Genomic DNA, 16432 nt, shown 5'->3' on the forward strand with positions numbered 1-16432 from the left:
GGGTGCTTTGGTCATCACATCCTTACTTGTCCACCAAGCAGAAGCCACAGTTTCACTTTTAAGATGGGACTATGTCAGCAATGACCTCCCCAGCAGGCCCAGAGACAGACCTCAGTCCCCAGGCTTAGCTGAGCCCTGGACTCCAGCACCCATCAGCATTGTTAGTTATGATTCCTACTCCACACCCCAGGAGCTCATAACTTGTGAGGGGCTAGAAACATTGCATCCTTCCAGATCACAGCAGGTTGGGGTATGGGGAGGAGCTGAGATACAGTGTCTGAGAGGCACTTTTTGTATCTACTCCAGCTTTGCCACCCACCAGTAGATCACCCTGGGCAGGATATTTGGATCCTCTGGACCTGGTATTTCTCACCTGTACAATGGGAACAGCAATAGTACCTACCTACGGGACAGCTATAATGAAGAGCCCAGCACAGGGCCTGGGAACCCAAGCAGCAGCTATCTCTTAGTGCTAGGTACGGAGAGAGGACAAGGAGAAGCCACGATGAGCAAAACTGACATGGCTTTTTCACTGTGGCTTCCAGGGAGACAGGCAAACATCAAGCAGGGGTGGGGCTGGGTGCTCTGAAATGGTGGGGAAGGGGTACAGTGAACTGGGAAGGCTTGAAGAGACACGTGAGATAGAGTACAATGAGTCAGAAGCAGTTGCTGATTAAAAGAAAATAAAAAAGTACCCAAGGCAGAAGGAAGACAAGCTGCAGACCGCAGAGACAAATCTGGCCCTCCACCTATTCTTGTCAATAAAGTTTTATTGAAACACAGTCCATACATTTGTTTACATACCATAGCTGTTCTTATGACTTAACAGATCCATAAAACAGGGAAGATTTACTATCTGGTCCTTTTCAGACGAAAGCTCTCTTGTGGGTAACGAGTTACCCTCTGGAAGTTCATTCTGTAATGCCTAAAGAGACTGCCACACCCTTCAGAAACTCCTCCACAGAGATCCGGAAAACAGCAGGATTAGTGCCATTTGTGGCCATGGGAAGGAGCCACAGTTGGTAGCTCTAAGAAGTGGTAAGACATGTAGGAAACTGACCCCATGGATCCCAGAAAAAGAAAGAAGTCAAGAATACAGAATGTCCATAAGGTCCTTTCCGCCTTCAAGAGCTCTCTTTCCTAATTATAAAGTAAACAGGGCTGAGGCTATAGCTCAGAGGTCTAGCGCACGCGAGGGCCACGGGCAGATTCAATAATACCTAAACATAAAGGATGACAAAGGAACACGGCATCATCATGAGCATTTAAAAGTTTCTATAAGAAGTAGAGAGTGGCAAAGGAGATGGTGCCCATCCTGCTTCTCAGGGACAGCCATGTGAGCTCAGAGCACCCACACATTTAAGCTTTGCCAACCACACGTGTCGGTGCCTTGCCTTTCCCTCGAGGAGCAGGACATGCTTTGTGGACACATGATAAGGGCATAGATCCAGTGCCTGCGTCTCACAAGTAGGGGCTCACTCTGTAGACCAGGCTGTTCTCAAACTCATAGGCTTCCTCCTATCTCCCTTTACAGTGCTGGGATTAAAGGCATGCATCACCAGGCCTGGCCCTGTTTATTGACATAGAGCCTTGATCCCTGGCCCTGGCTGGCCTGGATCTCCACTCATAGTTCAGGCTGAACTTGAACTTACTGTAATCCTCCTGTCTCGGCCTGCAGAGTGCTAGAATTGCAAGTGTGTGCCACCACATTCAGCTCCTCAAATCTCTTATACAAATAATCATTGCTGTGCTCTGTGAGAGATTTTGAATCTTTCCAGGCTCCATTTCTGAAAAGCAGAACGTGGCTGGAGCATGGGCCCGCTGTCCCAGCTATGTGGGACGTAGGGCCATGAGTTCAAGGATTGCCTACACCACAGAATGAGTTCAAAGCCAGTCTTGGGAATTTAGCAAGCTCCTGCCTCAACAAAAGTCTGGGAGGGAGAGTGCTTACCTCCTTGATAACAGGTACCTGTGTGCTTTGCCCTCAGGTAAGCTGAGACATAAGAAAAAACATTTTTGGAAAGTTTACTCCAACAATGATGCATAAATTATGATGCTCAGGGCTTGACAAGATGGCCAAAGGCACTTGCCAACAAGCCTCACAACCTGAGTTCAATCCCCAAGACCCATATAGTAGGGGAAAAGGAGAAAACTGACTCTTTAAAGTTGCCCTTTGGCCAAGTGGTGATGGCACATGCCTTTAATCCTAGCACTCTGGAGGCAGAGGCAGGCGGATCTCTGTAAGTTCAAGGCCAGTCTGGTCTACAGAGCTAGTTCCCGGACAGCCAAAGCTACAAAAAAAAAACCCTGTCTCGAACCCCCTCCTCAAAAAGATTACCCTTTGACCTGTTCTCTCTCTCTCTCTCTCTCTCTCTCTCTCTCTCTCTCTCTCTCTCTCTCTCTCTCTCTCACACACACACACACACACACACACTGTAATGAAAATTAGTAAATCAAGAAGCTTCAAGCCAGTGAGGTTTCAGGAGTCCTGCTGAGGGTACTCAAAAGACTCAAAAGGAAAACAGAGATCTGATTGGTTTGGAAGATTCTTAGTTTTTGATTTTAACTGCATTGGCTACTTCTGATTGGCTGAGTGCGAGTTCAGTCTGTCTTTAGGTAGTTCCAAGAAGTGACTGAAACTTTGCTTATGTCTGTTTGCAAATCAAGCAGGCCTGTCTGTCTGTAACCACCTGGCTGTATGCTCATGACCTTTCAGTCTGTCTCCTTCTAAATCTGCTTTAACAAGCAGAGATGTGATTTTTAGTGCCTGCTTTGTACTCCACCAAGGGACAGATCTTTCTGGTGTGGGACTTCTGTTTCCCCAAGTGTTCTCTCATGTTGAGGTCCTTGAGGGTCCATTCCTAGAGTCACCAAACTGCTCACTGTGGATGCTGGTCTCGCAGGTGTCAGGTGCAGGAGGATGTGGTTTCATGGTCTCCACACAGAAAGCATGAACTGGACTCCACTTGGCAGTGTGTGCACCTCTAGAAAGCATGTCTTCTGCTCAGTGGGCCTTGATAGGGCTCAAAGGCTGCTGCCTCTGTCTCCCGCCACGTAAACTGGCTGGGGCGGAGCTAGATGGCAGGGCACTTTCCGGGACAGAACGGTCACGGTTCCTTTCCATGTCGCTACATCACAGCCTAGATGTGAGTCCTGTTGCTGCAGCTTATCTGTCTACTCTGGTGGGCTCAGCTGTGGACCTTAGCGTTGGCTTCCTCAGGCTATTGAAAGATCCCGTCCCGACTCACCATGGAGTATCAGGTCTGTCTGTCTGCCTTGTTTTATGTGTTTGCTTTACTTTAAACATTATTTTGTTTTATATATTTATTTTGTGTGTGTGTATACATGCATATACATGTAGTAGGAGACCGCTTGACCCAGACTCCCAAAAGAACCACACAGAAACTGTATTAATTAAGTCACTGCTTGGCCCATTAGCTCTAGCTTCTTATTGGCTAACTCTTACATCTTAATTTAACCCATTTCTATTAATCTGTGTATCGCCATGAGGCTGTGGCTTACCAGATAAAGTTCTGGTGGAGCTACATGGCTTCTCTCTGACTCTGCCTCCTTTCTCCCAGCATTCAGTTTAGCCCCCACCCCACCCCGCGCCTAGCTCTACTCTACCCTATCAAGCCAAGCCAGTTTCTTTATTTGCCAGTGGTATTCACAGCATACAGAGGGAAATCCCACATCATACATATTCATGCCATGGTGAGAGAGAGAGACAGACAGACAGACAGAAATCACCTTTCAGGAGTCTGTTCTACGAGGTAGATTCCAGTTCTTGAGCTCAAGTTATTGGGGTTTGGTAGCAGGCAACTTTATAAATGGTCCTATTTTGTTTTTTGAGATGAGCTATGGGACCCTTGTTGGCCTGCTATTCATTATATTATCCAGGCTGGGCTCAGCCTCTCAAGTGCTGGGATGACAGGCATGAACTACCATACCTGCCTCTTATTTTATTGGGCTGGGTCTTCTCATTTTGTAGCTCAGGCTGACCGCAGACCCTTGTTCTTATTGTCAGCTTTTGAGTGCTGGGGTTACAGGCTATAACACCTTGTCCTGCTGGCTTTCATTTTTAAACAATCTACGTGCAAGGCATTGTATGCTTTTCTCTATATGGCTCCCGAGCCTGGCCCTGTCAAACCGCAGGACAGACCCTGGAGCTTAATCCCCTCCTCTTCATCCTGATCTGTCAGCCTGTCTACCCGTCACTCCTGATGTCACTGCCACTTCTGCCTGACTCTACAACCCACCTTGGAGTGACACGTTTACTTCAGGCATGAGGTCATGGTAATTGTTTACTGGCTGGCCTCACCATCCTATTGAGAAGAAAAGCATCCTATTGCCCAGGAGAAGGAGGATCCTGAGGCCAAGCAGAGCTATAGAGGTGGAGGTCCACACGCACACATATACACATACACACACATGCACATACACACACAAACACATGTGCTCACACACACGCACGCATATACATACACACATATACAAATACACACATATACATATATACACGTACACATACACACACTCACATGCACATACACACACAAACACATGTGCTCACACACACGCACACATACATATACACACATATACAAATACACACATATACACGTACACATACACACACTCACATGCACATACACACATGCACACATACAAACACATGTACTCACATGCATGCATACACACACAGGTACACACACACTCACACAACATGAAAGCTATTCTCTGCACCAGCCCCAGAGAGATGGGTACTTTGTGGTTCCCACCCCTCTGCCTCCCATTTTCTGCCTTGAATGGAATTGAGACCTGTCTTCCTTTTCAGCCTCCCAAGGCAGGGTTCTTTCTGACCAGCACTCTCTCTCCGAAGTCTCACCCAGAGGTCCCCTCACCTGTAAGGTCCCATTCCTTCCTTGTATTTCCAAGAGTGCTATCAGGCCAAGCACCTCACTGTCATACTGCCCACCCAACTTGAATCAGATTTGTCACCAAAACTGTCACAAACAAGGGGGTGTGGGGTGTCACGTGACCAGCCTGAGTAACCACATTCTCACTTCCTTCTTCCACACCCTGCCGTTGGGGGTTGTCCGATTGGGACTGCAAGTGTCTGGCAGTGTGGGCTGGGGCCTTGTCATTGAGGCAGAGTTGCTTCTGGGCCCCGAGGCAGCTGCCCCATGCTTTGCTGAGCAGGTAAGTACTGATTTGCAAAACTGGGGAGTGGCTGGTGGCCCAAGGGATAAGAAGCTTGCCTTTCCATTGATAGCACACAGGGCAGAACCAGGAGCCCTTCCGAGTGGCACTGAGGCTCTGGACCGTGGTCTCCATAGAGACTGGATCTTCTCCAGCCTTAGCTGTGGGTCTCCCCTGATACTAACTGCTGTCTGGGTGCCAGGCTATGGCTGCCGCCTTGTAGTCACTGAATGGAGGTTCAGAGAAGTCTGGGCCCTCTCCCTAGAAACCATCCTACCCCTCTTTTCATGAGTGGGAAACTTAAGGCCAGTGTTAAGACTGAGCCTAGAGGAGTCGAGAAAAGACAGACTGCGGTCTGTCTTGAGGTTGTTAAAGCATGAGAATATTCTTTGGAATTCTCTCTCCTCTCTCTTTCAAATTAGATGTGGTTTCCGTTGGTTCATTAGGCTGACTTGGAACTCTGTGAAGCCCAGGCTATCCTCTGGCCTTGGCCTAGTGCTGGGGTTGCGGGCATACACCGCCATACCAGCCTTCTTTGATTATTTTAAATTTTTATTTGCATATTACTTTGTGTGGGGGTGTGTGCCTATGAACTTGTGTGCACGAACAGCCCAGGAGTGTCATCGGCATGTGTGGAGGTCAGACAATAGCTTGAGGGAGTTGGTTCTCTCCTTGCCCTGTGGGTTCTGGGAATTGGACCCAGGTCAGTGGACGTTCCTAGCAGGCCCTTTTGCCCTTGGAGTCATCTAACCCACCCAGATCTTTTTTGCTTTTTTTTTAAAAAATCAGATTGAGAAAATAAAACTTGTTTATGGGAAATTGTTTTTAAATTAGTCTAAGTTTTAAAAAATGTTATGTGTATGGGTATTTTGATTGCATGTATGTCTGCACATCATATGTGTACGGTGCCTTCATAGGCCAGAAAACAATGTTGGATCCCTTGGAAGCTGAGAGCCTCTGTGTGGGTGCTGGAGATCAAACCGGGTGCTCTGGAAAAGGAGCTAGTGCTCTCTAATCCTGCTGAGCCATCTCTCCAGGCTCAGTGTTTTGAGACAATCTTGTCTAGTCCAGGCTGGCCTCAAATCTCCTACATAGCCACGGAGTATCTTAAATTCTGTACCTCCAGTTTCAAGTGCTGTGATTACAGGCATGTACCTCTACCACACCCGGTTCCTTGATGCTGGAATCAAAACCAGAGCTTCAGGCAAGCTAGGCAAGTGTATTGCCCACTGGAGACTGGCAGGGGCTGAAGATCAAGCAGAGCCCAGCCCCCACACCTACAGATCTGTGTTGTGCTTTGCTGAATGATGTTGGGTTTGAGTCCAGGCCTTTTGTCAAGCTTGGCCAGTGCTTTACCACTGAGCATCCTCAGCCCTTCACCTCTAGATAGAAATTGGTTCCTTTGTCTAACAACGCGGTTTTTTGCTGGCCTCATTTTTACTTCTTTTCCTGGAACTAGGTTCTATCTACAAGGGTCTGACCTCTCGGTGGCCAAGGGTGAGGGAGGTAGCTCTTCTGGGTGCCTCTGGTGGTACCACACCCTGTGAGGATGTTCCTTCCTCACCATATTGGCCAGCAGCCAGAGAGCTGAAACTGAGGAAGAAAGGGACTAGGTCACCCTGCCAAGCTCTCCAGAAAATCTGGGTTGGATCCCTGTTGGGTCACCGGAGGGGCTTTGGTGCTTTGAGGTCACCTGAGTGTTCCGATGGATGGTGCTGCTGTTTATAGGTGGGGAAACCAGGCTCTGAGGGAGAGATGACAGCCACACGTGATGTCATGGTCAAGAAGGCCTATGGCTGCAGGACCCTGGCCCTGTGGTGACCATATCTGTCAGTCCCCTTTGCTGCAGGAAGTGATGCACTGGACAGACAGATTGGCCGGCTAGGACATGTGCTGTTTGTGCCACTTGAGAAAGCCAGGGGAAGCTCTCTTTGAACTTGCGCTAAATCTCACGGCTAATCTGTAGCTGGCCAGTGCCCTGGGGTTCCAACAAGTCGTGCTTAGTTCCTGGGGTTAAGGAGCCCCTACGTTATCTAAAGTTATGCTTGTGACCTTGCAAGGGCCCACAGGATATTAATTAGACACACAGGGTGTTTACTAGTAAAGAGTCACAGGAGCAGGAGTGAAGGCGCACGCCCTTAATTTCAGCATTTTCTGGAAGCAGAGGCAGGCAGACCTCTATGAGTTTGAAGCCAGCCTGGGCCACATAGTCTCAGAATGAATGAATGAATGAATGATAGGGGCTGAGTGTCAAGGCACACAGCTATAATCTCAGCACTCAGGAGGCAGAGGCAGGAGACTCAGTAATTCAAGGTCATTTTTGGCTACAGAGTTGTAGGTCAGCCTGGGCTACATGAGACTGCTTCAGAACAAACAAAAAGTTTATAGGGTGGGAATGGGAATTACAAAAAAAAGGGAGCGGGGTCCAAGCTAGGCAGTGGTGGCGCACACCTTTAGTCCCAGTTCTCAGGAGGCAGAGGCAGGCAGATCTCTGTGAGTTCGAGGCCAGCCTGGTCTACAAGAGCTAGTTCCAGGACAGGCTCCAAAGCTACAGAGAAACCTTGTTTTGAAAATTTTAAAAAAAGAAAAGAAAAAAGAGCCCTTGATTGGTGGGATGTGGCAGTTTACAAATACACTGCGAAGAGACTGAGACCGCATGTCTGCAGTTCTGGGGTCTGGAATGGCCCTGTTTAGGGATATCGGGCCTGTTGGTTCTGAGACCTCAGAGTCTCTGCCCTCCGTAAGCTTGTGGGCTGGTGAGGTGGCACAGGGCAGATTATCACAGTGCCCATGAGCCAAGAGAGACCCCAGCTGTGCCCGCCCGTTGCTGGACCCTGGGCATGTGTCACTGTCTCCACGTGGCTGCAGTGTTGAGCTTCTGGAGTTCATGGGTTAACTTGAGTGGAGTTTTAGGAGACAAACTTCAGGAAGGTTTACAAAATGGAAGATGCTGGACCAAACCTGAGATGATCTGGATGGCTCCAAGCAAAGATGGTTTGGGACTCGCTCTGCAGAGGCACTGCCTAGCTTCCAGGCCCTGCTCCTGGTCAGGGTGACTCTAGATGCCCGGAGGCCCTCAGAACAATGGTTCCCATCCTTTAATGGGCCAGGCGAGACCTAGAGCAGGGCCCAGCACACATACAGGTCGTACTCAGTGTGCATGACTCACGAGCCTGGAGTCGATGAGATGGAGGCCGCATCTAGATCCTGCTATAGTGACCGACTGTTGGGCTTCTCGGTTCTCTAAGGAAGCAGAGGCCAGTTCCAGGCTGCTCCCAAGCTGGGGATTTCCCAGGACCCAGCAATGGTTAACAGGGAGCCCCTTGCCCTAAATGCAAAATTCAAAATTATGACAATGCGTGGTTTCAGTCCCACCACTTAGGAGGAAGAGGTGGTTGGATCTCTGTGAGTTTAAGACCAGCCTGGTATACATAGTGAGCTTCCAGACTAGCCAGGGCCACATGGTGAGACCCCGTTTGAAAATAATGATAATGATGATGTTAATTAAGCTGGCTTTTATTGAGCATTTACTGGGTTCTAAACATCCCACGGGGACATCCCATCCTCACTATCCTCAGCAGCCCTGTGAGCCGTGGAATCTCTTGCCTCTTCACACAACTGTCCTCACCCTTGACCTGATTTGTGACGCTTTGCCCTCATTGTGGTGTGAAAGTTCACCCTTCTGGGCCACACCTTTAATCCTGGCACTAGGGGAGGCAGGCAGATCTCTGTGAGTTTGAGGGCAGCCTGGTCTAGAAGAGCTAGTTCCATGACAGGCTCCAAAGTTACCGAGAAACCTTGCCTCGAAAAACAAAAGAATAAAACAAAACAAAAACAAAAAAGGAAGTTCTCCATTGTGGAGGACAGGACCCACACTTTAAGTTTTGAATCTTATCTATCCTGGGCTATTGATTCTTAAACACTGCAGGCTGGAGTTAGCAACACTGTTGCCAACTGCAGGCTAAGGTCAGCCTTTCCAACACTTTTCACGTGGGCCTGGCTACCCCCCCCCCCCCCCCCCCCCCGCAATGTTTTTCAGGTCAAGTGTGCTCACATGTTTATCTACCATGGATTTATAGGCCCTAAACCCCATGGTAAACTGAGGCGCACCTACATTGCAGATCTGATATCCATGGCTCAGAGAGGTGAATTGAGTTGCCCAAGGTCACACAGCTTTGCTTGGGACAGACCTATGATGGACTGTTATCTGACTCTCCTATAAACCCCTCTTGGGACCTGGGGTACCTGTGCCTCAGTCTCCCCTGATTGTTGGTGTAGGCTTTGCCTTTCTTGGAGTCTGAAGCTCTAAGATGATATTCAGGGACTCAAAATGGGAGGGTCCAAGCTTCTCAGAGGACTGAGGCCTCTCAAAGCCCACCCTTCATAAACTCCAGGGCCTAGGGGGGTAGCTACTGGTTTGGGGGTGAAGGACAGGAAATAGGCAGGCGAGTATCGAGACAAATTGGATGTGGCTTCACCTTAAAGTTGAGCCTAGCCCACTCTTGCTATCCCTCATCTGTGTCATGGGGGTCCTGGGAGCTGGGCTTCCCTGGAAGAAGACGGGGGAGTTCATCCAGAGAAGAGCCCACCGCAGTGGCAGCGTGATGGGGTTGATGAACGTCGCTTTCCCTGTAGAACATGCCTGGACCTCAGGAGACGTCACCAGTGATGCAGCTGGTGCTGGGCTCCAGCCCACCTATTTAGGACATGGCTTCCATCGGAGCTGTGGGATCCTATCCTTGCAGAGGGCAGATGTCCCAGGTCCTGGTGTTCCAGGATCAGGCCTGTAAGGGTACACAGATGGCAGGGACTGGCCTGGGGTGGCCGGTGGCCCTGCTTAGTAGAGACTGAGGGACTTCTGTGATGTCTGACTTGTGGGTCAAACTGGTCACTCTGGACAGGCCCAGGGACAGAGCTTCAGGCTCTCCCAAGGAGCCTCGTCTTTTTCTGTGCTGAGCAAATGTTCTGCCACTGAGGGGCACCCTCAACCAGGAGGTACGGCCCCAGCTCTTGTTTATTTACCTTTCCATATGAGCTTTTGTTCTTCTGCCTCTACCAACCAAATGCTGGGGTTACAGCTACACATCAGCAGGCCTGCCCATATTTTAAAAAGAAATTATATTAATTTATGTATTTACTTCTTTATACGAGACAGTCTTGCTGTGTTGCCCAGGCTGGTGTTAGACTCTGGGCTCCAGAGATCCTTTGGAATAGCTGGGATGCCCAGAGCTTCCACCTGCTCGCTCCCGCCCAGCACCTGCCCACAGCAGGGAAGGGCTCTTGTTCCCTGACTGCCCACAGAGCAGCCTTCTCATCTCCATGGCCCCTTTGAGCCTGAGCCTCTGTGTCCCCACAGAAGGTTTCCCCTATTTCTTCCTTTCAGAAGCCAGCATCTGTGGCCTTCCATTGGACATCTTTGAACCAATGTCACTCGTTTTACGTACAGTGGCAGCTGAGTGTCAGAGGCATATAGCTGCTGAAGGGGGAATGTGGGCCAGCCCTACCTTCACCCCAGGTCGTCTCTGTGTGCCTGGGATTGTGGGTAGAAAGTAGCCTGGCTCCTTTCTGATTGGCCCTTACCTGCAGATAGGACCCCTGACTTTCAGTCCCTCTGGTACCCCACAAGCTGCCTTGCCCCCAGGAACTGAAGGGTTAACCTCCCACCCCCACTGTTTCAGGAAGTGGTTTAGTCTCTGCCTTCCAGGAACCAAGGGGAGGTAGTGGGTGTTGGGCTGTGTTGGTATCTGTGTCATGGTGATGACACGTACCTTGTACCTCGGCACCGGGGCTTCTTCCTGCATTGCTCTCCCCACAGGAAAGTGGCACCGAGGCAAGGCAGGCTGTGTCTTTTTCCTCTAAGAAGGAACCCTTCTCAGAGAGCCAAGCGTCTGTCTCAAAGTCACAGCGTCTAAGAGGCAGTGTTTGAACCGCCTCCCATCCGACACCATTGTCTGCTGTCCCTTTCTAAAGGACCTTCACAGTGCCTTTGAGGCGGGTCTTGCCATCCCTGGTGTCTAAGCAAAGACACAAAGGGCAATGCTGAGAGAGACCAACCAAGGGGAGAGATGGCTCAATGGTTAAGAACACTTGCTGCTTTTCCAGAGGACCTGAGTTCGGTTCCCAGCACCCATGTCTGACATCTCACAACCACTTGTAACTTCAGCTCCAGAGGATCGGATGCCTCTAGTCCCTGCAGACACCTGCACTCAGGTGCACAGACCCCCACACAGATACATCATATGAATAATTTAAAATGCCAAGGGTTTTTTTAAAAACCCTTTTTTAAAGGTTTTGTTTTGTTTTTGATTTTCTTTTTGTCTTCTTTTGGTTTTTAGGACAGGGTTTCTCTGTGTAACAGCCCTGGCTATCCTGAAACTCACTCTGTAGACCAGGCTGACCTCAAACTCACAGAGATCCACCTGCCTTTGCCTCCCAAGTACTGGGATTAAAAGTATGTGCCACCACTGCCCAGCAGGGTTTGTTTTGTTTTGAGACTGTAATTACATCATTTCCTCTGTTGCTTTTCTCAAGCCAACCCCCCCACCCCCCACCATGCCTTTCCTTGTTCTATTTCAAACTCATAACCTCTTTTTTCATTAATTGTTGTTTCTGGATAAGGTTGCTTTGTGTGTCTTTTCAGAAACGACTACTGGGCGGTGGATAACCAGTCAGGGTGCTCTTTCCTGGGGACACAATTTCCATTCTCCTTCCTTAGTTGGCTCTAGTTCTTGCCTGGGGGCTGAGGTCCTCCCCTCCACTTTGGCATGTCTATTGATGTTGTCCTTTTTCAGTTCAAATAGATCACTTTTTTAGTAAAAGAGACAAAGACCTAAGGAAAGGCAAAAAATTGTGTGTGGGCAGGGAGGAGACAGATAGATAGATGGGGGTGGGGGTGGGGGCAGGGGCGGGGGCAGGGAGGAGACAGATAGATGGGGCGGGGGGTGGGGGTGAAGGAGAAGCATTAGGGACCAGCAAGCTGCCGTTCTCAGACCAGGGTGGGCTCTTCCACTCAGCCTCTGTTTTGTGAGGGCCACGCCCACTGGTCCGTGTGTAACTTTTTCTTTTGAAGTTGTTATTATCTAAAATAGAAACAGTGTGCAGGTGAGAGGTCAGCTGTCAAGGCATCTGCTGGCAAGACTGGCAGCTGTTTGCATCCCTGAACCCATGAGGAGAGAACAGACCCCCATCTGCACACATGGCTTGTGTGTGCGCACAAATACACACACACACACACACACACACACACACACGCTCTGAGGCAGGGCAGGCAGATCTATGAGTTCAAGGTCAGGCTGGTCTACAGGGTGAGTTCCAGGACAGACAGGGATACACAGAGAAACACCATCTTGGGGGGAAAAAAAGCAGAACAAAACAAAAACAAAACAACAAAGAAAGAGAATCCCAAACAAAACTACAAAAAAAGGAGATGAAAATCCATTCACTTGCTCTACCTCAATGGATTGTTTTGCCCACAGATCAATTGTTTTCATTCTTTTTGTTTATTTACTTTTGTTTTTGGAGGCAGGGTCTTGCTACTGACCCTGGCTGGCTTGGAATTTTCTATATAGGTCATGCTAGTCTTGACCCCACAGTGATCCACCTACCTCTGCCTGCAGAGTGCTGGGACAGAAGGAGCCACCGTGCCTGCTCATTTTTTATTTCCTATTTTCAGGTTTCGGGACTGAATCTGGAGACTCACACATGCTCTCAGTAGGTTCCCAGTGCTGACTTGGCTTTCACAGCCCCTCACCTTCCTCTTTTTTTTTTTTTTTTTTCATGTTTAAAACAGGATCTGCCTCCTGGGTGTTGTGGTTACAGGCACGTGCCACCATCCCCAGACCCTTTGGGCTTCTTCTTAATTTTGTTTTTATTTGTTTTGAAACAGAATCTCATTAAGCCACGCAGGCTGGCCTTGATCTCACTACGTAGATAGACCTACTTCAAATTTGCAGTCCCCCGCCTCAGTCTCTCAATACTGGGATTATAGTCTTTTTTTTTTTTTTTTTTTTTTTGGTTTTTTCGAGACAAGGTTTCTCTGTGGTTTTGGAGCCTGTCCTGGAATTAGCTCTTGTAGACCAGGCTGGTCTCGAACTCACAGAGATCCGCCTGCCTCTGCCTCCCTAGTGCTGGGATTACAGGCGTGCGCCACCACCGCCCGGCCCTGGGATTATAGTCTTGAGCCTAGTAGAAATAAAACATTTTAGGACTGGAGAGACAGCTCAGTGGCTAAGAGCACTGACTATTCACCCAGAGGACCAGGGTTTGATTCCCAGCTCCCACGTGGCAGCCTATAGCTATATCTCCAGTTCCAGAGGATCCCGTGGCCTCCTCAGACACGCACACATATGGTGGGTGCATAGACATGCAAGAAGGCAAAACATTCATACAAACAAAATGAAAATACATAGATTATATAATTATGTTATATATATATAAATTAATATAATTAATCTATATATTAACCACTGAGCATTGTATAGCTCATAGCTATAATCTCAGCGCTCAGGAGGTTGAGGCAGGAGGAGAAAGGAAACAAAATTTAACCAAAAATGCCAGAGAGGTTAGTGAACCGTCTCTGATGGTTGGATGGCATTGCTTGTGTGGATGAGCACAGTGCTTCTCAATGCAGCCAGGTCCCACCTCAAGAGATGCCTGATGCCACAGTGCCTGCCCCAGACCAGACCAGCTTTGCCTGTGAGGTCTTCAGCAGGCATAGGGTGATGCCATCCCCGCCTCTCTGCCCCTGTCTCCCCAGGTACCATGCTTCCACGCTTCCTGCTGTTGCTGAGCCTCTTGGGCCCTAGCGACAGCCTCCAGTCATGGGACATCCAGGAGCACGGAACCAAGGTAGCCTCAGGCCCTGTGCCTCTTCGGGAACGGAGACAAGCAACTGGAGATGATGATTTGGGGGAGTATTATTATTTCCTGGAAGGCACAGAACCCCCAGAAACGCTGATCAATGTCACCAGTGCTGTGGCTGCAAACCCTGAGTCTCCGACCGTTTTGGCCATGCTGGAGCAGAGAGTTTCTGTGGGGGCCGGAACCTCTGAGTCAACTACTGCCGAGGTTACCGCCACCAGCCCTGCTGGTCCAGACGCAGGAGGACTGGCTGTTGAAATAGTGAGTACAGAATCAGCCACAGAGTGGAGGCCAAGCACAGTGGAGATGACCATCCAACCAGCAGCCACGGAGGCAGAGACCTCACAGCCAGCGCCCACAGAAGCAGAGACCTCACAGCCAGCACTCACAGAAGCAGAGACATCACAGCCAGTACCCACAGAGGCAGAGACCTCGCAGCCAGCACCCACAGAAGCAGAGACCTCACAGCCAGTACCCACAGAGGCAGAGACCTCACAGCCAGCACCCACAGAAGCAGAGACCTCACAGCCAGTACCCACAGAGGCAGAGACCTCACAGCCAGCACCCACGGAGGTAGAGACCTCACAGCTTCCCGGGAGTCAGGTTGTAAAAAGTCTGTTCACAGAGGCCACAGCCACAGAAGCACCTTCTACAGAACCCACTGCCACAGAGACCATGCCCATGGAGTCCACTGCCACGGAAACCATGTCCACTGACTCTACCATCTTCCTTGGCTCATCTGTGACCCATAAGGACAATGACGTGGCAACTGGCCACTTGAATGACAATGGCTTGAAGAATGGGCTGTTTGTGACTCCTAGGAGCTCTCTGGCCACAACGACCCCAGGGATCTCGGACCTCATTCCCGTGAAGCAATGCCTGCTGGTCATCCTCATCTTAGCCTCTCTGGCCACCATCTTCCTGGTGTGCACGGTGGTGCTGGCAGTCCGCCTTTCCCGTAAGAACCACATGTACCCGGTGCGGAACTACTCCCCCACTGAGATGATCTGCATCTCATCCTTACTGCCTGAGGGGGGTGAAGGGGCCCCTGTCACAGCCAATGGGGACTTGCCCAAGGTCCAGGACCCGAAGACAGAGCCCAGTGAGGACCGAGATGGGGATGACCTCACCCTGCGCAGCTTCCTCCCTTAGCCTCCCTGGCTACCTGAGCAAGGCCCTTGCTGTACCTCCACCCACTGTTCGCCAAGGCCACAGAGCTGGGCTTCCTAGGTGGACTTTATCCATAGGGATCTTTAGGGAAGGGGCCTGGACCCACCCCAATCAGGGCCCAGAGCCTCCAAAGTCCTGCATCTTCTGCTTCATTCATGGAATCCAGTGGCCTCCAAGCCAAGGACCATGGTAGCAGCTGCTGCTCCTAGATGCCTCTCTCCGACCTGTCTGCTGCTTTTTCTGTCGCCCCAGCCACAATGCCTCCCAGTGCTGTTCAGCTTCCTGCAGGTCACTGAAGTCCTGGCTGCACATCCCCAAGAAAGAACGAATTCCCTTACCCCACTCCCAAACCTTCCTCTCAGTTGCCATGGTTGCCTGATAAGAAAGGATCTCTGGGAAGGCTGCCCTCTGGCCATGTCTGTTTCTCTACCCGCAGTGAGGGGCAGCTCTTGGCCTTCCCAGGCACCTGTCTGAGGATCCCAGGACCAGGCTTGGGTCTTGTGAACCCCTGAGCTTCTGTCTGGTGACAGTAGCCTCCCATGGTGGCACAGCACAGGCACTCAATAAATGTGTATGACAAATGGTGGCTGAGTCCTTTGTGGGCCCAGGCTGCCACCTCCAGGCAGGGTTCCTGAAGGGCTCTCAGGCCAATCTCTGTCTTCCTCTCAGACAATAGAGATTTTTAGTGCCTCCTTGGGTGACTGCAGGGGACAGCACAATGTAATTGCACACATCTATGCTCCCAGCACTAGAGAGCTGAGGGGCTGGAGGTCAAGGGCATCCTTGACATTGTAGCAAGCTTGAGAGCAGCCTGGGGTCCCTGAGACCCTGTCTCTGGCTGGCTGGCTCAGCAGGTAGGGGCGCTTGCAGCCACGCCTGGTATCGTAAGCTTGACTGGGGCCTACATGGTGGAAGGAGAAAACTGCTCCCCAGAAATTGTCCTCGGACCTCCACACACAATAAACAAACAAAACTGAGCAAATAAACCAACTGGAGAGCTTCATTGAATACACCCTTACCAAGTTTGTCCACATGATCCTGCCCAGAAACCTCTCCCTCCACAGGGTGCCCATCCCCACTAAGGTCTTCTAGCGGATCCTCACGCACTGGCATAGCCCCTGCCATCCAAGACCCTTTCCAGGCTGTCCCTTACCTCCCAGCCCTCCCCATGGGCTGTTGCCGAGAGCTTGGGATTAACCAA

General features: G+C 50.2%; 1 protein-coding gene across 2 annotated transcripts; it reads left to right on the forward strand.

Annotated features, from left to right (window-relative positions):
• Positions 1-3157: 3157 nt before the first annotated feature.
• Positions 3158-16211, forward strand: Selplg (selectin P ligand). 2 transcript variants are annotated; one of them, XM_075983145.1, is made up of 2 exons: positions 3158-3261; positions 13958-16211. In XM_075983145.1, the coding sequence occupies exon 2, from the start codon at positions 13963-13965 to the stop codon at positions 15211-15213; it is 1251 nt and encodes a 416-aa protein (XP_075839260.1). In that variant the 5' UTR covers positions 3158-3261; positions 13958-13962; the 3' UTR covers positions 15214-16211. The 2 variants fall into 2 exon arrangements, with proteins under 2 accessions (XP_075839260.1, XP_075839251.1); XM_075983136.1 differs by lacking the exon at positions 3158-3261 and adding an exon at positions 5097-5202.
• The last annotated feature ends 221 nt before the right edge of the window (positions 16212-16432 follow it).

The sequence above is a fragment of the Microtus pennsylvanicus genome, chromosome 1 (genome assembly GCF_037038515.1).
Source record: "Microtus pennsylvanicus isolate mMicPen1 chromosome 1, mMicPen1.hap1, whole genome shotgun sequence".
NCBI lineage: Eukaryota > Metazoa > Chordata > Mammalia > Rodentia > Cricetidae > Microtus > Microtus pennsylvanicus.